This window comes from Nyctereutes procyonoides, unplaced genomic scaffold (assembly GCF_905146905.1).
Source record: "Nyctereutes procyonoides isolate TBG_1078 unplaced genomic scaffold, NYPRO_anot_genome, whole genome shotgun sequence".
Taxonomy (NCBI): Eukaryota; Metazoa; Chordata; class Mammalia; order Carnivora; family Canidae; genus Nyctereutes; species Nyctereutes procyonoides.
In genome coordinates this window covers 48,576,529-48,600,417 of record NW_026575043.1, presented here as the reverse complement: position 1 = coordinate 48,600,417, position 23,889 = coordinate 48,576,529, and the positions used below count along the sequence as shown (strand labels likewise).

General features: G+C 43.8%; 1 protein-coding gene across 1 annotated transcript in view; it reads left to right on the top strand.

Moving 5' to 3' along the window:
• Positions 1–23,889, top strand: part of CCDC60 (coiled-coil domain containing 60) — a 150,581-nt gene that overhangs the window by 44,481 nt on the left and 82,211 nt on the right. Inside the window, exon 4 of the mRNA XM_055323275.1 lies at positions 20,917–20,996. Within this exon, the coding sequence (XP_055179250.1) occupies positions 20,917–20,996 (80 nt within the window). The remainder of the gene's footprint in view (positions 1–20,916; positions 20,997–23,889) is intronic.

The window sequence follows — 23,889 nt, the reverse complement described above, 5'->3', positions numbered from 1 at the left end:
ACTTTCTCCACTGGAAACATCTGTTTTATCTGTAATATGCATATGTGCATATATAAAATAAAAAGGCCACCAAACATCTCTCCTGGAGGATGAGGAGAGGGCCTCCTAATGTCTCACCACTACATGCAGTGCTACAAAAATGTCACTGTCAAAATTCAGGGGACAAGCCTATACTCTTCAACTCACCCAGCCTCTTCCCACCTCCACACGTTTGTTCCAGCTGCTCCTGCTTCTAGAATACTCCCTTAATAAGTCCACTTGTGTCATTATTCGAGTCTTAGTTTAAACATCCACTTTCCTCAAAGAAGCCTTCCCTAGTCATCCTTCCAAATGTCACTAAGAAGTCCAGTTCCCCCTGTAACACTGTGTATGCTGTGCTTACCAGACCTTTGCACAGTGAACGTACTATAATAACAAAATAGATGTTTGTTGAATGTCTTCTTCTCCCACCAGACTCTAAGCTTCATGAGAATATAAGTTTCTTTCAAGTAAATATCCAGAAATGGAACTGCAGGATCATTTGCTAATTCCAGTTTTAATTTTTTCAAGGAATGGTCATTCTGTTTTCCACACTGGCTGTACCATTTTACATCCTATCTTCTTTAAATGCCATCTACATTGGATTGCCTTCAAGATTTATAGAAGATATTATGAGAACTTGAACACTAACCATTAAATTATTGGGGTACCAGATAATGGCTCAATGTGTTAGGCATGGAAATAAATGCTAGAGCTTGGACTCTAATCTCATTGATTTGCACTGGAAGACCAACTCTCACACTTCATTGCTGTGTGACTTGACTTTGGGAAGTTACTCAACCATTCTGAGCCTCAGTTTCCATCTCTGTACAGTGACAGTAATAATAACCCCTACTTGAAAGGGCTGTTGTGAACATAATATCGAATAGTGTGTGTCAAGTGTGTGGTGCAGGATCTGGCACCTAGCGAGTATCAATGAATGAGAGTGTGTTACTGTTGCTATGTTATTATGGTTAATACCCCCTGGAGAAAGCTAAGACAGTTTTTGATGTGTAGGCTGAAGAGACCTTTCTGGATTAGGATAAATGAAGGTCTGGTGGTGTCTTCCTTCTGAACCCTGGAAAATTGCTTGGCCTCTAGATGCTACTTCTAGAAACCTCTGCAGCAGAGTCCTGCAGTGTGCCTGTGGATTGCTTGGCACCACTAAGTGCTCAAGACATCTACTTGCACACTCACCTGTTCTACTCCACTGCAGAGCACACTACTACAAAGTACAGAAGCCAGAAATCAGGGCAAGCCCTTGGAAGTACTCAGAGATTTGTTATTTCAAGATCAGCACATCAATGCCCTCTTGGTCATAAAACACAAACCCCTTCAGAGAAGTTTGATTAAAAAGGGAGAACTTAAAAAAAAAAAAAGGGAGAACTTGGGACACCTGGCTCAGCAGTTGAGCATTTGCCGCCTTCCACTCAGGGTGTGAACCCGGGGTCTGGGGATCGAGTCCCACATTGGGCTCCCTGCAAGGAGCGTGCCTCTCCCTCTGCCTGTCTCTCTCTCTCTCTGTCTCTCATGAACAAATAAATAAAATCTTTAAAAAAAAATGTGTGGGGGAGGAGAAGAAAATGTATCCTAAGGACAAGGGATGTCCTGTGTAATTCAATGGCAGAAGCTACAGTGGAGCCTCCCAAGAGGGGTCCCAGAACCTAGGACATTGTCATCCACCTCTTGTCCCTTCATCTCTCCCCACATCCACTCCCTGCAGAACAGCATATGTGGAAGAAGGTGGCTGCTCCTCTGAGAACTGCTTTCTGCTGGACTGTAGCCAGCTTTGAACGCTGCACCACAGTGGTGCCCTCTTCACCTCATCTGTGAACAGAGGTGGATACCTGACCCAAGCCGGGCCAATCAGATTCTTCCTTGGGAATCTGGAATTGATACTGATTAGTCTTGTCTGGTTTTCTCCTGTGCATCAGAGTGATGATGATAGTAATATTTACCTTGTCAGATGGTGGTGAAATTAGTAAAAAGAATCCATCCCAAGTTCTTAGTCCAACACAGGGCACACAGCAAGCACTCAGAAAAGTTTTGGTTGTTTTTTTTTTTTTAAGATTTTATGTACTTATTTGAGAGAGAGCACAGGCAGAGGGAGCAGCAGAAGGAGAGAGAGAAGCAGACTCTCTGCTAAGCAGGGAGCCCAATGTGGGGCTTGATCCCAGGACCTTGGGATCATGACCTGAGCCAAAGGCAGACATTTAACTGACTGAGCCACCCAGGCACCCAAAGTTTTTCTGATATTATCATTGTTTTTCCAAATACCAAGCTCCCTAGCTAGCACATAGTGGCTGCTCAATAAATATTTACTGGGGGATCCCTGGGTGGCGCAGCAGTTTGGCGCCTGCCTTTGGCCCAGGGCGCGATCCTGGAGACTCGGGATCGAATCCCACGTCGGGCTCCCAGCGCATGGAGCCTGCTTTTCCCTCTGCCTATGTCTCTACCTCTCTCTCTCTCTCTCTCTCTCTCTCTCTCTCTCTCTGTGACTATCATAAATAAATAAAAATTAAAAAAATAAATATTTATTGGATGAATCAATCAATCAATCAATCAATCAACCAGTCAACAAGAGCGTGCCAGAGGCTGCAGCCATGCTATTTGACAGTGCTCAGTTATAGCAACACACAGACTTCATGTTTGTGCAAAATGCTTCTTTCTTCCAAACACTGGACTTGGTCGCCTAAATAAACCCAAGTTGAACACCCCCAACCCTGGGGCCTCGTGTTGTGAGGTACAGGTGCTATCTAAGTGTTCTGAGAGTTGCCAGGTGCTCATGATACATTTTACAGGTCGTTAAACCTCTAGTTAGACAAACTCAATCATGTGTATTCGTTAAAATGAGATTTGGGCCATTTCAGAGACGAGGCTCATAGTGCAGGAAATATGGTCTGAGTTTTCCTTTGACAAGGAGGTGGGGAGAAATGCATCCCACAATAGCATCATCAAGTTCCACAGCATATTTCTCATTTTATAGTTTCTGTGGTCATTCTCCCTCTCCCCGAATGGCTCCTGCTCTGTGTGTTCACTTCTAAACAGTATTTATTTGGTCTGAGTCTCCACCTACACCACAGGCTCAAAAATGCACATCCTGGAGATTTGTACCTGCCTTAAACAGGGAGAATGTTTATATGTTTAAAATGTAGCTGCAACAAACGACTTTTGAAATGTGCCTTGGACAAACACAAACATGATTCATCAACTTGCCTGCAGAGTGCAAGTCACAGGAAAAAGTTTTGTAAGAGGAATCTTCTCCCGGTGGTTTAGAAAAGAGCCTTAGAAGTAATACCTGTCTCCACATTGGGGCAGGTTTCAAGAAGGGGAGAAGATCAGTCCGTAGCTTCCTGCATCTGTGTGACATTTTCAGTGAAGAAATCCAGCAAGGACATAAGGACTCATTTAATGGAACTCCCCCCTCAGCGGTGTGGACAGGATGACAAAAGGTCAGATGACCTTTTCTGGTCCAGCTGGGCTCCAGTGGAGCCATCAGGCATTAACAAGCGCCTTCAAAAATAGAAGGCTCACACACACCGTCTTTGGTCTAGCAGGAAGTGTTTAACAGCTTCACGCATCTTGAGCTTAAACATTTTTGAGTCCCAAGATCCGGGAACAATAACAAGCCTTCAGTGAGTCCCCAGAAAATATTTGTCAAATTAATAATATTCTTGCTAGACTGAAAAAAAAAAAAAAAAGACAGCTACCATTTACCAACAGCTGGCTACATGCCACTCTACATACCCTAGTTCTACTGGTCACAAGCACCCTGCAAGGCAGGAATTATTATGAGCAACTTCCCCCCCATTTTAGGCATTAGAACACTGAGGCTCTGAGAGGATAAAGCACCTGTCCAAAGAGACCCCACCAGGAAGTAGAAGACAGAGGATTTGAAATCCATGTCTGACATTGAAGTCCGTGCTCTTGGCCTCTTGTGCTCTCCAACCCTCACCTTTAGCTTTCTAAATGCATTTGTTCTAGTTCTTTCTGCCTGCCATAAGGAAGCAGAGTATAAGGTCCACATGCTTTGGCCTCCTCACTACATGGTAGTCCATGCAGGGATCCTATCCCTTGATGCCTGCTGCGCCTCAAGAGCCTTCCGCCTGCTTCCAGGCATCCCCTTAAAAGCACAGTTGCACCTTCTAATTGCTCCCAGAGTGGGCAGGTGTCTGGCTCTACAGAAAACAGTCACAGGTGACCAAGGCTTGGTATACGACAGAACATGGGCAACTGGCCTCCCCAAGACTGATTAGGAAAATTGATTATCCCGGTCCTCCGCATCCTTTTCAACCTTGCATATGTTCTGCTACCTTCCAGTTGTTGCATCTCCTATGGAATGACATCAGTCCCCTCCCTCTTTCATTACACATTCCACAGAGTCATTTGGTCAACCCACAAACACTTATTGATCCCTTACAAAGACAAGATCATCTGATCTCAGGAGCAGGACAGATGCATCACACAAATAGCTCCAGTGCATGAGCTCAGTGTTCCAAGGAGAGAGGCTTGTCAATACACAACGGGAACAGAGAAGCATGCCTAACTTGGCCTGTAGAGGGGGAATGGAAGAAGGGGGTGCTTGGGAAGGCTTCCCAGAGGTGGTGATATTTAAATCGAGTCTCAGAGGATGAGTATAAGTTCTCAGAATGGGAGAGGAAAGAAAGAGCATTCCCTGTAGGAGACATAACGTGTTCCCAGGAGCATACATGTTTCAAAGACATTTAGAGAGATGAAGCAGAAGATAGGGTGCTGGGGGGGGAGGTATAGCCAGCAGATGTAGGCGTGAAAGGCTCTGCAGAAAACAGCAAAGAACTGGGACTTTGCTTTGAGGCCAACAGGGAGCCATTGAAGGGCTGTCAGTAAAAGACTGATAAGTAAGATTTGTTAGAGAGGAGATGGCATATTAGTGTTGTAGGATTACCCTAACTACCACTAACAGGGTGGCCTAAAACAACAGAAACTTATTCTCTCACAGTTCAGGAGGTCAGGAGGCCAAAATCAAGGTACCAGTAGGGTTGGTTCCTTCTGGAGAGACCATGCTCTCTCCTGGCCCCCCGGGGGTTACTGGCAATCCTTGGTGTTCCCGTGTCTCCACAGTCTCTGCCTCCTTCTTCACGTGGCCTCTCCTCTGTGTCCTCCTTTTCTTCTAAGGATATCCATCATCCGATTTAGGGCCTGTCCTCATCCAGTATGACCTTATCTTAACTAATGATATCTGCAAAGACCCTATTTCCAAATAAGGCCCCATTCTGAAGTTCCAGGTGGACCATGGGTTTGGAAGAAGGACACTATGAGATCCACTGCAGATTGTGAGGAGGCAAGAATGTCAGTGAGAACCTCACCCCACCCCCAAAAGAAGACATGAAGCCAACTGCAGAGAAAGGATGGGGCCTGGAAGGGGATGAGGGGCCCATCTCCATCCTGAGGACTTTCACGCGGGTCTTTTCCCAATGGGGGGTGGGTAATGGCCTAGTGAGCTCTGTTGGAAAGGATCTTAGGAATCAAAGCATCTACTTTTTCTCTCTTTACTGATACACGTGGTCGCAGAGGCTATTAAGTGGTGGAACCAGTATTTTACAACCAGATAGCCTCTCTCGAGGATCGCTTTACATTTGTAAGATTGTTTTTAATGCATACTGGCTTTTTCTACTAAGGTTTAGCTTTGACAGGGCCTTCAGGAGCTGAGCTTATTGGCAGAGCTCATAATTGTCTTAATAGCCAACATTTATTAAGCACACACTAAATGCCAGGTGCTATGTGAGGTGCCTTGAATTCATTAGCTGTGATTCTCACATCGTGTCTGAAAAGAAAAGCCGCATTATGAATGTCCTCATTTGACAGGTGAGAACATTTGTGCTCAGTGAAGTTATAACTTGCCCAGGGTCACAGTCATAGAGTGATAAAGCTGAAGTAACACCCAGGGCCACGTGATGCCTAAGGTAATTTCTAAAATAAAAAGGATCATTTTTTAAAAAGATTTTTATTTGTTCATTCACGAGAGACACAGAGAAAGAGAGGCAGAGACACCAGCAGAGGGAGAAACAGGCTCCATGCAGGAAGCCCAACGTGGGGCTCGATCCTGGGACCCCAGGGTCACGCCCTGGGTGGAAGGCGGGCACTAAACCACTGAGCCACCCAGGGATCCCAAGGATCATTTTTTTAAGCCCACCCTTGAAAAAAGATTAGGGAAGTGGGGTATGAAAATCTGACCAAGCAGCCCCTATTTATCTCTGTCCAAATGAAAGAGATGCCATGTCCCTTGCTTGGAATACACATTCTGGAAGCCTGGATGATGAACCAGGGTCACCCTCCCCACCCCAATCTGTGGGGGCAGAAGGAGATGCATATAGGACCCAGAAGGGTACCCTCCTGTCAAGTGAGAGACTAGGGCTCCAACTTAATTAATCCCCTTCTTCCTGCCAGCATTTCCCTTGCCCTCCCGTCTGTTCCAAAAGAAGACTTTTCTTCTCTGGGGATTAAGGGACCTTTTCAGCTCCAGTTTATTGAGAAAAGGGCTCCTTCAAACGAGTGGCCAACTTTTTTTTTCCTTTGAGCCTGACATGTAGAGCCAGCTGTTGAATCAGGAAACTGCCAACAGAGCCTGTCGTGCCCAGATATCTGGTGTCTGCTTGTGTGTGTGTGTGTGTGTTTAATACATGTAGGGTTTTTCCTTTAAATTATTATTATTATTATTATTATTATTATTATTCAAAAGGAATCTGGAACTTACAGACGCAAAGATCAAGAGGAGCCACATTCCTCCCTAAACGCCCCAACAGGACTCTGAAAATAGGGGGAAAGACAGGGCAGAGGTTAAAACCATCACCTGACTGACCTCAGCCCTCCATCATCTATCCAAGCCCACCATAGCTTCCTGTGCTCATCTGCTTTTGCCTGTGATGGCTACCAGTGTACATCCTGATCAGCCAACTGGTCCCCCTGGTGTGGTCAGAGTAGCAGGTTACCCATGGCCTATAATCTGAAGATGGACCAGCATGGTCTCACCCTAAAACATACCCCAACACACTACACCTGGTGCATTCCTGAAATGATACCATTTTAAAGCACACCACTGGGTTAAGCATGGCCTACTCCCTGCACTCCATTTTCAGGGTGAAAATGTTTCTAGGCTCAGGGATACCTATGTCACTCCCACCTTAGTATAAAGTAGTTTACAGATTGGTTTCCATAGGTCAGAGTTGCATGAGGACATTTAGCACCCTGGGGTGGGGGGAAGTAACAGTTAGTGAGGAAGAGTAACTATTAGACATCACTAGAGAATGAAAGAGAAGGAAACTGGAAGTTACTAGACACCTACTGTGTGCCAGTCTTTTACATATATTTCTGTTTCCCTAACAACCTTCAAAATTAGTTGGCACTATCATCCACATTTTGTAGCTAACTCACCAACATCCATCCTAGCCAAATCGTCTAACCTGAGGGTTCTCAGACTGTAGCAGGCAGAGGAATCCCCAGAAGAGCCTGGTAGAGAAGATTCCTAGACCTCACCCCCAGAGGTCCTGATCCACTTGGTCTTGTATGTGGTCCAGGAATTTGCAGGTGTAATAAGCTCCCAAGTGATGCTGATGATACTGGCCCATGGACCCCAGTGTGAGCAGCATGGGTCTTGTCATGGCAATCGTATTCACCTAGCCAATGATTAGTTCAAATGATGGACCAACGCAAGCCCATTTGGACTAACAAGACATGAAAGGTTTGCCAGGGCTTTGGGGAAGGAAGCCTTGACTCTGATTGCTACCAGTGGCCATTTTACAAATGTGAGGGGAAGGTGTCTAAGGATGAAGCTGATTCTGTGGACATCTGACCCTGTGGGCAGCACAGGGGCATAACAGAACCTCTAAGCCAACCCCAAACCTTACTAATCTGGTCTCCCTGTTAGGTGAAGTAAGATATTTCTCAATTGTTTAAGGAAGGGTGGGTAGAGTTTCCTGTTGCCTTCATCCCAAAGCATCCTAAGAGACATTACTATGATTCTCAGATGAAGAGAGAGAAAAATTTGATCCAAGGCCAAGGTCACACAGCTGGTAACCCAGTTCTGTGAGGTGCCAAATGTCTTTCCAACTTGTCACACTGCCCAAGTGGCTTTCTGTCCAATACCCAATGTGGCTCCACATTTACTTTGGCCATAGTTTTGGGGCCAGACTCACCTATTCTTTTATCATCAAAAGGTTAAGGATGACATCCATCCCATCTGTTCATCTTCCCTTCATCAAGCATTCATCCCATGCTTGCTGCATGTCAAGCCCTGGGCTTGTGATCCACTGGAGGACAAGATTCAGTCTTAGCCCTGAAGGAGCTCAAATGAAAAGGAAGAGACAGTCTTACAGTCTCAGCATCTCCTTCTCCCTTCTCAAGACTTTAGCAATGCAGTCAGCCCACTGGTGCCCAGATGCCCAGTCTTACTGAGTTCCTAAGCTGTTGGCAGATAATAAAGTCCCAATCTTTTATTCAATTCAGACCGATTTATACACCTTTGGGAAATTGGAATTTTTTTTTTAACATCAGTAAAGCAATTCAAGATCCTCAGTAATGGGGATTATATAAATATTCAACCATCACATTTCTCTGTTTATAGAGCATCAAAGTGCACAGCACATTATAAAACTTCTAATTAATCCTCGTAATGCTCTGGTGTCATGAGCAAAGGGCAGATAATAACCCTATTTTAGCAATGGGACCAACGGCCACTGTAATTCAGCGACTTGCCCGTGGTCATGTGGCAGACACCTGCGTTTTACACCTTCATTAACAGCATAGCTTATTAATTATAACAATTACATTAACAACTAGCATTTATTGAGAGACCCTATAAGCCCAGCTCTGTCCTGAGAACTTGACACACATTAGCACATTAAATCTCCATCACAACCCTATGAAGCAGGCTCTGTGCACGAAAAAACTGAAGTGCAAAGAGCTGTTGTATTTGCCAAAGACTCTGGCTATGGCTAGTCTGTGTGGCTCCAGATCTCATAGCTGCCCTTTGATTTCTTGTATCTGCTGGATGGCATGTTAGGACAGAAGGCCCTGTATATTCTTGTCCTAAGTCTCTGCTGCTTTACTGTGTGGCCTTAGGAAAATTCTCAGCCTTTCTGGGTCTTGGATTGCTCATCTGTTTGTGGGACAGGGAGAGTACCTCTCTGGAACCAAGCTACGGCTTGAACCTCAACTCCACCTCTGTCCCTGGCTTGTCATGTAACTCTGTAAATTTACTCCATCTCTCTGAGAGTCCATTTTGTAATCTGTGAGATGAAGTTAAGAACAGTCCTATCAGGGATGCCTGGGTGGCTCAGCGGTTAAGCATCTGCCTTCAGCCCAGGGCATGATCCTGGAGTCCCAGGATTGAGTCCTGCATCAGGTTCCTGCTTCATCAGGAGCCTGCTTCTCTCTCTGCCTATGTCTCTGCCTCTCTTCTCTCTCTGGGTCTCTCATGAATAAATAAATAAAATATATATTTTTAAAAGAACAGTCCTATCCACAAAATGTGTTGCAAGAGTGAAATGAGTTACTACATGTAAAGTGCCCACCACAGCACATAACACTTAGTAAGCATTCAATAAATGGTGGCCATTTTTAGTATATCTGTCATGTGATGGAGGAGGCTGTGCTGAGTAATCTCTCAACTCTGATGATCTCTGATGACTTTAAAATCAGTGCTCTCCTGAGCAATGGGGTGGTTCAATTGGTTAAACATCTGACTTCAGCTCAGGCCATGATTTCAGGGTCCTGATATCGAGCCCCACGTCGGACTCCATACTCTGCAGGGAGTCTGCTCGTCCCTCTGCCCCTCCCCCTGCTCATACACACACTCTCTCTTTCTCTATCAAATAAATAAAATGTATTTAAAAAGCTGTATAAAATCAGTGTTCTCCCATGGGTTTTGGTTTAGACAGGAAATTAGTGTAACTCTCATAAGGTATAGTCTGGGGTCATCTTGACTAGTCACAATATGGCAACCATTTGCAATATGCTAACAAAATCATGGTCAAGCCCTTGTGATTGCAAATGATAAAAAAACTCAATTCAAAGGGGCCTTAGTAAAAGAGAAATTGTCTCAAGCAAACAAAAAGCCCATAGGTAAGTCTAGCTTCAGGAATAGTTACATCCAGGTGTTCCAACAGTATCTTTATCTTATTTCTTCTTTCTCCTGTGTTGGCTTCATTCTCAAGTAGGCTTTACCAAAGCCATTCTCAAGATGGCTTTACTTTACCATCTTGATGGTGATCAAGATGACCAACTAAGAACTCCAGGCTCATATTCTCCCAGTTTAGCAACCCCTGTAGAAAGAGATCTCTTTCCTAATAGCTACAGCAAATGTCCATTAATATTTGAGACCCATTAATCTGCTGGGACTCAGATTCATAAAAGAAGCAAATCCTCACTGGAGGCAGGGAATTGCTGAGCAGGTTTTCCCTGGCTAGGGCTGCATCATGTGCCCTCCTTGGAGCCACATGGATTGAGGTTTGGAGAGGCAGCTCCCCTGGGAAGGTGATTGCTGGGTCTGTGTCCAGAAGGTTACCACAGCCCCAGCTGTCCACAGATTTCCCTGGCTAGGGCTCTAAGAGCAGAACTTTGGGCTTTAATCAGCTCAAGCTGCAAATTGGTGTCCCACCTCCAATACTTAGGGGCCACTTCCTTCATCCCTGCCCTGGCTGGGTCACATGCACCCACAGCCTCCCAGGCCCACTCCCAACCCTGCCTACATTCCATGGTATTACTTAATTGTCTGCCTACCCTCTACAAGATTGAGTGGGAGTTTTGGGAAGGATGTGTATATCCCACCACTGAGCTGGAACCCTAACAGGGACTCAGTAATTCCTTTTGGACAAAAGAATATCCAATGTGTCCTGGGGATGACTCATTGACAAGTCCAAGGGGGCAGGAGAGCCAGGAGTAAGGCACAGAGTGTGAGGGGAAAGTGAGAAGTTCCTAGACAATTGTCAAGAGACCCCAATATTGACGGAGATAGGTAGGTCTACATGACGTTAGGTAAATGGTGCACACTTGGATTCCAGCTCTAGATAGAATTTTTAAAAAAGATTTTATTTATTCATGGGAGACACAGAGAGAGAGAGGCAGAGACACAGGCAGAGGGAGAAGTAGGCTCCATGCAGGGAGCCTGAGGTGGGACTCGATCCTGGGCCTCCAGGATCAGGCCCTGGGCTGAAGGCAGCACTAAACCACTGAGCCACTCAGGCCACCCCTCTAGATAGAATTTTAACCGAGGCCACATACCATGTCCCAGAAAGATCTAGAAGATATGCTGAGCAGGGTTCCTTTGGAACAAGGATCCTCACCACCTCCCTAAAAGGCACGTTCAGGTTGGTTTCAAAGAAATCTGTGTCCTTATGTCTCCTTACGCACAGACTTATGCTCTGAAAACAAAAACACTCTCCCACTCACTACTTCTGGGGTATTTGGTTCACCTCCCTCTAATTTACATGGCTAACTAGCTTCTCCCCTGGTGAGCACCAGCAAAGAATGGAGATGAACATCTGACACAATCAAGGGCATCCATGCTTTCCCCTCTTTGGAGAAAGGCTCTAGGGCAGGCTTTTGCCTTTGAAAACAATAAGCAGGTGACCCACCCCAGGCTGCCAGCCATCATCCTCTCCTCCCTCTGCTCACTGTCCACCCAGGAACCTTGTTTGCTAACTGTGAGAAGCAGATGTTTTGCTATTTCAAACAAGTCTGAACCCCAATTCCTTTCTCAGTAACTTGATACTCATTGGTGACGACCGTGGTTTCTCATCTAGTGTTGTTATTGATTTGGTCAGAAGTAATTAAGGAGATAATTCTTACTCAATTACATTTCCCTGAATTTCCTGAGGTTGCTAACTCTGCTCCCTGGCTGTATTTTCTTTTCTAAATTAATTTTGTCTTGACTCCAAAATGAGAATGGATATTAGGGGCTTGTTGTGCTTGTTGGTTTTCAAAGGAACAAAGTGGGGCTCTGTATTTTCACTCCTTCTAACTAGGGTTCTCAAACTATTTTAATTTAAAAAAAATAATGTAAAACATATGCTTGTTAAAAAAGAATACTAAAGAGTAGGAGTCCCTCTTCTGAGCGCACTTTTCATTTCTGAAGACATTCCCCAGGCGGCCACTTCTAACACTTTCCTATTATTTCTTCCAATGATCTACATTTCCAAATTATTCAAGTTGTACTTTTATTTCCCAGCTTATATGTTTAAGACTTTAATGACTTCCTGCTATGAAAAACGATAATCTGGCTGCTTGGCATCCTTACACATTCCCCACCTCCAAGCCCCATCCTCCCCAAAATAGTATTACCTTTAGTTCGGTCACTGGTTAATTCTGCAACTTTAAAAAACGTGTTAATTAGGGCAGTGAAACTCTTCTGTATAATACTATCACGACAGGTACATGTCATTATACATTCATCCAAACCCACAGAATGTGCATCACCAAGAGTGAACCCTAATGTAAACCATGAACTTGATGTGTCAGTGTAGGTTCATTGATTGTAAGAAGTCCATTCATCTGTGGGAGATGCTGATAATGCAAGAGACTCTGCATGTGTGGGGCAGGGAATATATGGGAAATCTCTGTACCTCTACTCAATTTTAAAATAAAATTAAATCAAAATAAAGTCTTTTTCTTAAAAAAAAAAAAAACAAATCTATGTTATACTTGCATTTCTGCCCCCATTCACCATATAGTGCATCTTTGACTCCTCACTTTGTCTGAGAAGGAGATTAGCTCATCCTTTTTCCTTGTGTCTTTTTTTTTTTATAAATTAATTTTTATTGGTGTTCAATTTACCAACATACAGAATAACACCCAGTGCTCATCCCGTCAAGTGTCCCCCTCCGTGCCCGTCACCCATTCACCCCCACCCCCCGCCCTCCTCCCCTTCCACCACCCCTAGTTCATTTCCCAGAGTTAGAAGTCTTTATGTTCTGTGTCCCTTTCTGATATCTCCCACACATTTCTTCTCCCTTCCCTTATATTCCCCTTCACTATTATTCATATTCCCCAAATGAGTGAGAACATACACTGTTTGTCCTTCTCCGATTGACTTACTTCACTCAGCATAATACCCTCCAGTTCCATCCACGTTGAAGCAAATGGTGGGTATTTGTCGTTTCTAATGGCTGAGTAATATTCCATTGTATACATAAACCACATCTTCTTTTTTCCTTGTGTCTTTTACTACTATGTTTCCATCATCAAGATTGAAAGCCCACATTCTGTTCCGGGCCCCTGGTTCAGTTTTCCAGGCTTTGTCTACGAGTTGAGTCTAAAAGTTGAAAATCCAGGAATGCTACAGCTTTATTTGCACTGGTTCATCCACCCACTCAGCAAACAACTGCCAAGGAGCCACTCTGGTTTGGCATTGTGCCAGAGACCAAAGAAGCAATGTGACAAGGTCACACTCCCTGCATGCACTGCAAAGCTAGAATTTAGAGAACAGAGGGAAAACACACCATTTACATAAGCATAACAGCTGCTTAAATCAGTGGTTTTTAACTTTACATTAAAAATAGGAAATCTGATAAAGAGGTAAGCTGAATATAGTAACAATTTTAAATAAGAACTGCTGGCTTTCCTTTTACTTTGGGAATATAAGAAGAGTCTTGGTGCTCAGACCATGGCCCACTTGCCTTCCCCACAGTGATCCTGAGGCTAAAGCCAGAACACTAGAAGATTTTACATATGGGGATTATATCCTTCCTCCAGGGAAGGAGAGGCAGTGAGAGGCATCATAGCTACAGTTTTGTTTTGTGTTTATAAAGCTCCTTCATCAGTAGGGAGCCTTTGCAGCATGGGATGCATTGGTCCAGAACACACTGGCTGGAAATATCATTCTGAGAGCAGCTGGGAACAAACATCTGCTCATCAGAGAGGTGCCAGACCAGTCACCATGATGCCCATGGGGCTGGTGCAGGACACCAAGAGGGCCTCTGGGGCCATGGAGGGAGTATTCTGAATGCCCTTGGCATGAATGTGCCATGCAGATGGTGCAACAGGCGTATGTGTGTGTGCACACGAGTGCGTGCATTTGCTTATTAAAGTATAAAATCTCTCTGGAAGGATATACAAGAACTTGGTAACACTAGTCATCTCTGGGGAGGAAAATGAATAGCTTGAAACAAATAGGTGGAAGTAATACTTTTTAACTGCATACCCTTTTATTTGTTTTTATACCATTTGAAAATGCTGCCTATTCAAAAGAAAAACTAAGATAAAAAGTGAAGTAAAACTCGAGGCTTCCTCTTCACTCTTTAGCTAGGGCCCTCCCTTATCTCAGAGCTTATTTGCTGAAGTAGCTTCTTGTGGCTTCTTAGCAGCATTGCCAGCTTTGGGTATGTTTTCTCCGGCTTGAGGACATCAGGAGAACCTTCATCGTCTCTTCCTCCCCCATCATACCTACATCCCAACTCCTCAAGGTCCCCTGCTGTCTGAAGCAGTTCTCTTTCCATTTTCTGTGTTCAGCTTAGTCAGAGCCTCAGTCAGTAATGTCCCCTCACCAGCCTTAAGCTGGGATCAGTGCCTGCACTTCACCACATTATAGCTGAACTGCCTGTTTGCTACCTGCCTCCCCCACTGGACTGTGAGCTCCTTGAGGGCAGGAAGGCTGTCTTGTTCAGCATCATATCCATGGCCACTTTCTAACTCAGTAGGTACGTAAGAAATATTTGAGTTACTCTTGCCCCTCCTTCAGTGTCCTAACGTGGTCCATGTAACTTGGCATTGGAGAGCCTCCTGTGGACAGCATTGCAGAAATCATAGGTAAGCAGTCATGGAGGTACATCAAGGCTCATCCCCAGGGGAACTGAAGCCCCCACCAGCAATTCTGCAACTTGGCTCTTCTCCCTTTCACCACTGGCTTAACCTCATCTCTGCTTCTGCTTCTCATGTGGAAAATGAGGTTAAATGAGCTTAACCAAGGGGAGGCTGGGTTTCTCTGGACCTTCAAGGGATTCACTGGGATTTTGCAGAGATGTTGACTTCATCTTCTTTCAGGGAAAGAGAAAAGAAACTGAAGACGTATGGGGGCTTAACCACCCCCCACTCCCAACCCAACCCCAACCTGCCCCTCACACACATAGGTAAAGCGAGGGAATGGCACCTCTGTGTTACACTCAGTTGCTACTTTTCCTTCCAGGACTATGGCAGACATTGCTAATCAATCACAAAAGTCTTCTGATGAGATGGGACCGCAGGGAGCTCCAGACCGCTACTGCTACTAATGTAGATTGAAGCTGGCACTCAAGGGGGAGCCCATTTGCCATCTCTAGCCTAACACTTTTTCAGACACATGGGAGGTCCTGAAAATTTAGGCATAATTACTTAGGCATAAATTTAGGCATGATTATCAAACAGAAGTGCTGCTGGCAAGATGGTTGTTACATCCTAGGGCCTGTATCCAGAAGCTCCTCCAGGACATTGAATGACAGCCCATCATATGGATTCCCATTGGCTACTGCTGCTGTCCAACAGCTGGACTGCTGGCCCCTCATATCTAGTCTTTCAAAAGAGTTTATGAGATTAACGTATTTGATTCATTTAATTTTTTTTTTTTAATTTCTTTACTGGATGAATATAGCGCATTGGCTGCTGGCATGCCAGCTCAATCCCAGGGCTGATGGGGGCTCATTGATGCTGGCAACCAATTCCCATTTCAATCAAGAGCGAGTGGAGGGTGGCAGAGAAAGAGATTGAAGGAAACCTGGACTGGACTGAAAGCTATGGCATCTAGCGCCACCTACTGGTATACCGCTGCATCGATACCGCTGAGAGCCTTAATCGGTCCTTCATGAGTGTGTCTGGGAGTATTTTCGCAATCTCAAATTATGCTTTTTATCTTTAACTTATGATTCAATTTTGTAAAAATCCCAGATGCTTATTATGTAGTGATAATGACAGTACGATTCTTTGACACGTTTGGTTCACAAAGCCTACGTACCTCTTAGTACCCTCACAAGCCCTTAGATGAAGACTGGGCAGATGCCAGGTGGGAGCGCTGATGGACAGAGGCGGGTGACAGACCTGCGGTCACACAGCTAGAGGTAGAGTGACAAGGAGCTGGGACTCTGAATCCACATCCCCTTCCCCCTCTGTATCCGTCACTCCACCTCTGCTCTCCCCTGCACACTCTGGAGCCTGGCTCACACACACCTTGTCCAGCCCCTCAAAGCTTATATTGATAGAATCAGTTGGAATTGCTTTATAAACATGAAAACACTATTATTTTATTAGATAATTAATACAAGTAAATTATTTTTAAAGAAGGGGAAAAAGATGACCCAAATAAAAAATTACCCTTTACCCGTAATTCAAACACCCTGAGATGATATCCCTATTAACACTTTGTTATATTTACTTCTAGTTGATTATGTCCTTGCATATATACCTTGCTGTATATCATTGCTTTAAAACATAATTTGTATTAGCATATATGCATTTTTAGAAATATCCATAGATTTCTATGAATATGAATCTTAAAACTCTCTATGATCTAAGTTCTTTATATTTTTATAACACACATTTTCACTTGAAATTATATTCCTTTCCATAGTAACAAATATACATCAATAGCAACATTAAACAGTAGCACCAAACTCAAATGCATCATTTGCCATCATCTGGATAGACCATGATTTATCCCCTCGATGCTTTTTGCTGGACATTTAGATGTTTTTCACTATTATACATACAGCCATGATAGGCATCCTCATGGATAAATCTTTTAATCCATGCTGCAAAATTTCCTTGGATAAAAGTGGAATTGCTCAGAGTATGAGCATACGTGTTTTTAAGGTTACATATACACATGCTAAACTGTCCTACAGAAAGCTGTAGAGATAGTGAATCCTGGATATCTTATACACTTTTAATTTTGCTAATATCAAATGGTGTTAATAAATGTCCTGACAACCAGAACTCCCTCATTCGATGCCAATCATTACCGCTGGCTTATTATAATTGCTTAAACAATGGTCACAGTGAAAATGGTTTCCTGAGAAACCCTTGAAATGCTGACATAATTGCAGGGTTTGGGGCGAGGATCCTGTCCTGCTAAAGTTTTGTGTCAAGTCAAAGGGATATTTGGCTTTACTGCTATAAATTGGTCAGCACCAACCCTAGTCAATACAAATTCTCTTTTATAGACAACTATCCATAAACAAGATTGAATGAGGAGGGAAGGGGGGAATGTGTGAAATTTGGATAGTATCATATTTGCTTCCTGAGGGGGTGAAACTTGAGACATATAGGAAAGTGATATGTACACAACTGACTTCAAGTAGGCTTTCAATCGTGTGTTTTCAAATTATCTGGCAGGGAAATTTGAGTGTGTTTGGTTTTTTTTCTTTGTTCATAAATATTTTTAGTTCATAATATCTTTTAAGGAAGTTACTTTGGTCCTGTAGCAAAGAGTTAATGAGGTGCTCAAAAAAAAAAAAAAAAAAAGAGGGATTAGGAAGAGAGGTAACCTTGACTTCAAATGTTTCACATGGCAAATTTCATTGCTTTCACCTCAGTATGGACCAAGATGGATGTCATCTGATGTTGATCACCCAAGAGAGGAAGGGAAAGGAAGGGAAGAGAAAAGAGGATGAGTTAAAATAATTCTTGATCTATTGACTGCCTTGGCACACCCAAGGGAGGACATATTTCAGATAGAAAACTTATGGTTGCAGGTAACAGAAAATCCAATTCAAGGTGGTTTGAATAATAAAGGAGATGTTCATGAAAAGTCTAGTGGCGCTTGATTCAGTTTAATGAGGCACCATGGAACAATTTTTTCTTTGTCTCTTCCCCCTGCCTTCCCCCGCATCTTCTTCAACTGGAGGCTTGTGTCCCCATAGGCACAATGTAGCCGCCAGCAACTAACTCCCAGACATATCTGCTTCTCCAATTATAGTCAATGAGAACTTCTCTGCCTGTAGTTCCTCAGAAGATCTAGGAATCATGCTTTCTAGAAGCCCCTGGCAAATGTCTGCTTGCATATCATTTGCCCAAACTATATCACATGACCATTTCTGAACCAGTCACTGTGATGGAGGATGGGCTGTGCTGTTTGGCTTCAGCCATTCAGGACCACTGCTGCTGCTGTTACCATGACTATTTCGCAGGGTGCAAGTGCCCCATGGGGGAGGGGCAAATGGTCTAATGAGGGAACTTGTATCAAGAGGGTGGGTGAAGCAATGCCAGGTGTGAAGAAAGCAAATGTCCATTATGTAGAAGTTTTAGAAAGTACTCAGGAGATCTTTACATACCTCTTTGGAGATCTGTCTCCTCTCCCACTTCACCCATCCTTCAAGATGAAAACTAACAGTTTTGCCATGAATTTTCAGCCAAGGGTTAAAATACCCAGGTATATTAAGATGTATTAACTATAATTCATTGCTAACAATAACTACAGAGATAAAGTTTATACATGACTTCACTGTTTCATATCTAGTTGAGTTTATTCAAGGCTATCCCAGATGCTTTTCTGTACCCTATATATTTTACTTAGTGGATGAGAGGAACTTTAGTGCCAAGTACTCTGGGGGATTACCAGAGACTCTCCACTCCTTTTTTTTCCACTCTTTTTTTTTTTTAAGATTTTATTTATTTATTTAGAGAGAGCATGCACAAGTGATGGGCAGAAGAGGCAGAGGGAGAGGGAGAGATAGAATCTCAAGCAGATTCCGTGCTGAGCACAGAGCCTGACATGGGGCTCAATTTCATAACCGAGATCATGACCTGAGCCAAAATCAAGAGCTAGATGCCTCACTGACTAAGCCCCCAGGTGCCCTGAGACTCTCCATTCTTCATGGAAGCTGCCTTGCACAGGACATGCACTGGGTGATCCAGGAGAAAAAAGGTTGGGAATCAGGCAGACCAGTGACAGTCCCTTTCCCTGGCTCCAGACCCCACTGTCCACTCCCACCATACAGCCACAAACAGCATTCACCTTTGATGCAGCCACACTCCTTACCTTCCACGTTCCACATAAAAGGCCCAGAGCAGAGGGCATCACCGCACAATTTCATTTTCAGAGAAAGTGGGTGATGAGAGCTGCTGGAGAAACAGCACGCCTCCCCTCTGACACATCCATATTGTGACTTCTGTCAGTAAGCACACCATCCATCCTCACTCTGCCTTTGGGAAAACACTCTCAACACAGTACTACCAATCGGCCTTTGCCAAACTTCACTTGGTCACTTATTGTTTTTTGTAATCTTTTCTCCTTGTTTATCACAGACCTGAGTCATATTTATCGCAGAGCAACAGGAATTTCACATACGCTAAAGACAAGTCAAGTAAAACTTGCCATATCCCACCCCCAGAGAGAATCTCTGCACTTGAGGGGTATGGCTTTGTGTATCTTTCGTATCTTTGTGTACATAAGCATGGATCATTTCCGAAAAAACAAAAGCAGAATTGTGCGTTTCATATTGTAACATGTCTTCTCACTCAAAGAACTCAGACATCTCTGTATGTCAATAAATACACTTCCAATAAATAAATAAATAAATAAATAAATAAATAAATAAATAAAAATACACTTCCATCATCATATTGTCACCACATTTAATTGCTGCATACTATTCCATTGTTTAGATGCACCATAATTATTTAACCTGTCTTCCACTGTGAAGATGTATAGGTGGTTTCCAAGAGTTTGCTCTTACAAGCAGCATCCCAGTGAACAATTTTGTTGATGGATCTCTGTGCCCATGCAGGGATATTCCCATAGGATGCCTGAAGCAGAAGAATCATTAGATCTGGAGGCAAGTGCACTTTTGCAGCATTTAGTATGCATTGATGAATTGCCCTTCAGAAAAGTCACTGCAATGTATTCTCCCACCAGCTTCATCTGAAAGCACCCATTTTCCCATAATTTCTTGAGATTTCCTCTGATTAAAAAAAAAATGGTACTGCAGGAATTCATTTCAAGACAGGGTAATCCAGATAATGGTCTTATTATTGTTTCACTAAACTGGGGCCGAGAAAAGTGACTTTTACATTAGAATACAGTTAATTTTTTTTTTTAAATATTTTATTTATTTATTCATGAGAGACAGAGAGAGAAAGAGAAGCTAAGACACAGGCAGAGGGAGAAGCAGGCTCCATGCAGGGAGCCTGATGTGGGACTCGATCCCGGGACTCCAGGATCATGCCCTGCGCGGAAGGCAGGCGCCAAACCGCTGAGCCACCCAGGGATTCCCTAGAATACAGTTAATTTAACTCTCTTCTTTACATTGACCTGGTATCAACCTCTGAGGAATGAATTTAAGTCTTGGGAGGTTTCCTTTATGGCCCAGCAAAGCAAATGAATACTGGAAAGAGAAGGAAAAAAAAAAACATGAACAACCACCTGGATAAATCACTCATAAAACCCTGCTATGGGGACAGTGAGGGGAAAAAAAGGACCTTGGCATCTTTACATTGACAGGATTTAGCTCTCCAAATCAGCTACCTATGTCACCAACAATGATTATTAACCTTTAATTCTTTGCTTTGAGTATGATGCTAATAAGAGCCTCTATTTATCAAACGCTTGCTATGAGTCAGGAATTTGGCAATGACTTTAACTGTCACAAGAAGATAAGAAAATTATTCTTCCACTCTGCAGAAAAAACTGACGCTCAGAGAGGTTGAGTAATTTGTCTGAGATCACACATCCAGCTACCAGACAGAACCGTGGTCAGAGCTTAGGTCTGCCCATCTCCAAAGCCTTTGCTATTTCCACTGTATATATGATCCCTCTTTGGTGTAGAGAAGGTTGTTGCATCATCCAGGACCCCACCAACCTGGTCGGAGATCTCAGATGAATGCATGAGCTTCCTGTAGTCTGGCTCCATTTGTAACGGTTGTTCTAACACTTTTATCTTTCACTTCTTGCCTTCTCATCAGGTGCCAGACAAGCCAATGAGGAGCATCAAGTATATGGACAAGGAAATAATAAACCTCAAAAAAGACCTTACACGAAGCCGGTGAGTGAGCCCAGCAAGGAATAAACCATAGACAACCTGATAGGGATGAGCAGGCTGTGGGGCAGTATCTACAAGTTCTTGCCAAGTCCCCCAACCCTAAACATTAAGCAGAAGACTTACAGGAGGGTAGCCCTTGGTTGGACTTTTCAGGGAGTACCTGCACTGGACTTACCTCTCCACCCTTGCTCATGCCAGTTCTTGCCTAGAATTTCTTTTGCTTCCCTTCCTGGACCTGAATCCAACTCAAGAGAGTTCCCATGTACTCCAGAAAAATCTCTCCTTTTGACTCCAGGTACACAGTATGGTAGCCCAGAGTCAGATAGACTCAGTCTCAAATACTGGCCCGGCCACCTGCCAGCTGGTAACACTGGAGAACTTATTTAGCCTCCCTGAGTCTCTGTGTTCTCACCTGTAAAATGAATATAATATGCAGTTGCTAGAAGGACTGGATGAAATAATGCATGCAAAGTGTGCCTTGCAAGGCCTTAAACACAACACCGTCTGTATCCTTCTCCCCCCCCACCCCACCCAACTCCTTCCTGTATGATGGTATGGGCAAACTGAGGTCCAGAATCACATCTTAGTCATCTCTGGGTGGTGAGCTGAGCTTTTTCTCCCTCTCACCCCTTGACTCTGTCCTAGGATCTGGAATGGTTCCAAGGTGGGATCATAAATGGGACTCTTGGCAAAGCAAGTCAAGGCAGAGTAAAGGATGGAGACTCTCTGAGCATGAAACACATAAGGATGTGCAAAGACAGGGTCATATAGGCATTGTGGAAGGCCTGTTTATTTCATATGTCTCACACTCTGAGCCAGACCACAGAGAGTCAAGGCAACATGTTTCCTTCCTTCCTGTCCCTCTTCTGGAAGCCCCTCTGTCTTCACTGCCCACCTGCACCTCCACCCCTTCTCCATCCAGCAGCACAGCTGATGGGATGGGATAGCTGAGCCCAAGAGGAGGCTGGAAGGTGTGGGCCTGGAAGGTGGGGAGGAGGAATGGCATGAAGGGACTAAGGCAAGTACCGACACCCATGGTGCAGCAGAAACGTGATACAAGCCATGCATGTAATTTTACATTTTTGAATATCCATGCTGCTTTTAAAAAGCAAAAGGAAACAGGTGAAAGAAATTCTACTTAACCTAATATATCCAAAGTGTTATCATTCATCATGTCGTCAATATAAAAAATATCAGTGAAATACTATATTTCATTCTTCATACACAATGAAAAGTGACAAAATGATACAAAATGAGGAGCGATGAATTTACACTTAGGGCACATGTCAGTTTGGACCAATCACTTTTCAACTGCTCAGTGGTTGTTATGGACTGAACTGTGTCTCCCCCACTTCACCCCCCACAATTCATATGTCGCAGCCCTAACCCCTAATGGCTATACTTGGAGATATGACCACTAAAGAGGTAATTAAGGTTACGTGGGGTCCCAGAGATGGGCCCCTGATTCATCAGTACTGGTGTCCTTATCAGAAGAGAAGACACATCAGGAAGCTACTGTCTGCAAGCCAATGAGGGAACCATCAGGAGAAACCAATCCTACTGATACCCTTGATCTTGAGCTTCTCCAAAACAGAGAAAATAAATGTCTGTTGCTTAAGCCATTCAGTCTATGGTATTCTGTGATGGCAGCCCAAGCAGACTAATTTAATAGTCAATGTTGAGATAATCCTGCAGAGAATATCCCCAGCTAGAGAGCTGATGGACCTCAGTCTCAGACTCTCCCATGGAGCTGAGCTCAAGGATGACATGTGAACTTGGGTCTGGGAATTGAGGGCTGAGATCCACAAGGACTCCTCTGTTAGTTGTGGACATATTGGCCTTACAGTGTTTGAATGCAGGCTAGAGGGCTTTTGACGCTGATGCCTTGGGAACTTTGGGGCCTCTGGGAATGGTGAGAGGTAGCATCAAGAAGTCAAGAGTTGCCGGAATGGGGGCAGCATCAGGGACAGGCAGCAGAGAAAGAGGATTGCTCAGCAGAGAATGAGCACCTCAACAGGGGATCTGTCTTCTGATCCGTGGTCATGACTGGAGGATATTCGAGGCTTCAGAAGGAATAGTGCAGCATGGAACTTGGATCAGAGGTGAGGTTCAAAACACAGAGCAACCATATGTCATGGGTATCAATCAATCAGAACAGACACTGGCCATACAACCATTAGACCAAGTTGGTTCTTAGCAGCTGAATACTATCAACCTTAAAGTAGATGAGTCTGACCCAAAGCTCTAGGTGCAAATAACCAGAATCACTAGAGCCTGAAAAATGAGAGTTTACACAATAATCTGTATCCTATAGACAAATAGTTGATAACTAAAGATACCAACAGATGGCTTGATCTATGTAGACTCCATCCAGCCCAAGAAGGGCAACGAGCAGTGCTGAGCCAGCTTGTAATGAAAATGGACCACTAAGTTTTCAGGAAATTTGCAAGCCAATTATTAAACACAGCTATGGTTAAAAATAAAATTATATAAACTTATAATTAAATACATCATATTAAATGAAGGTAATAAAGACTCAAAACCCATCACTTCCTAATGATTTTATACATTTTACTGTTATCTGTGCTCTTGATGATATTTCTGGTTATGGCATCTGTGGTGGGAACGCTGTATAACGGGCTGGTGCAAATGTCTTCTCGGCTCCATGTTTACTGACATCACATTGGTAGCTCGAAATCAGCCACAGTGGAAATATTTGTCACAGAAATCCACAAATGCCACAAATCAGGGCTTATTTGTACCCCCGGAGAGACAGTTGTTAAGTGTTCCCAGGCACATCCCTGAGGACATGCCCCCCCCCCCAAAATGACTAAGGCTGAATTTACAACTAATCCAGCAGAATATAGGGCTTTAGTCAAAAGGTGATAAAGACAGT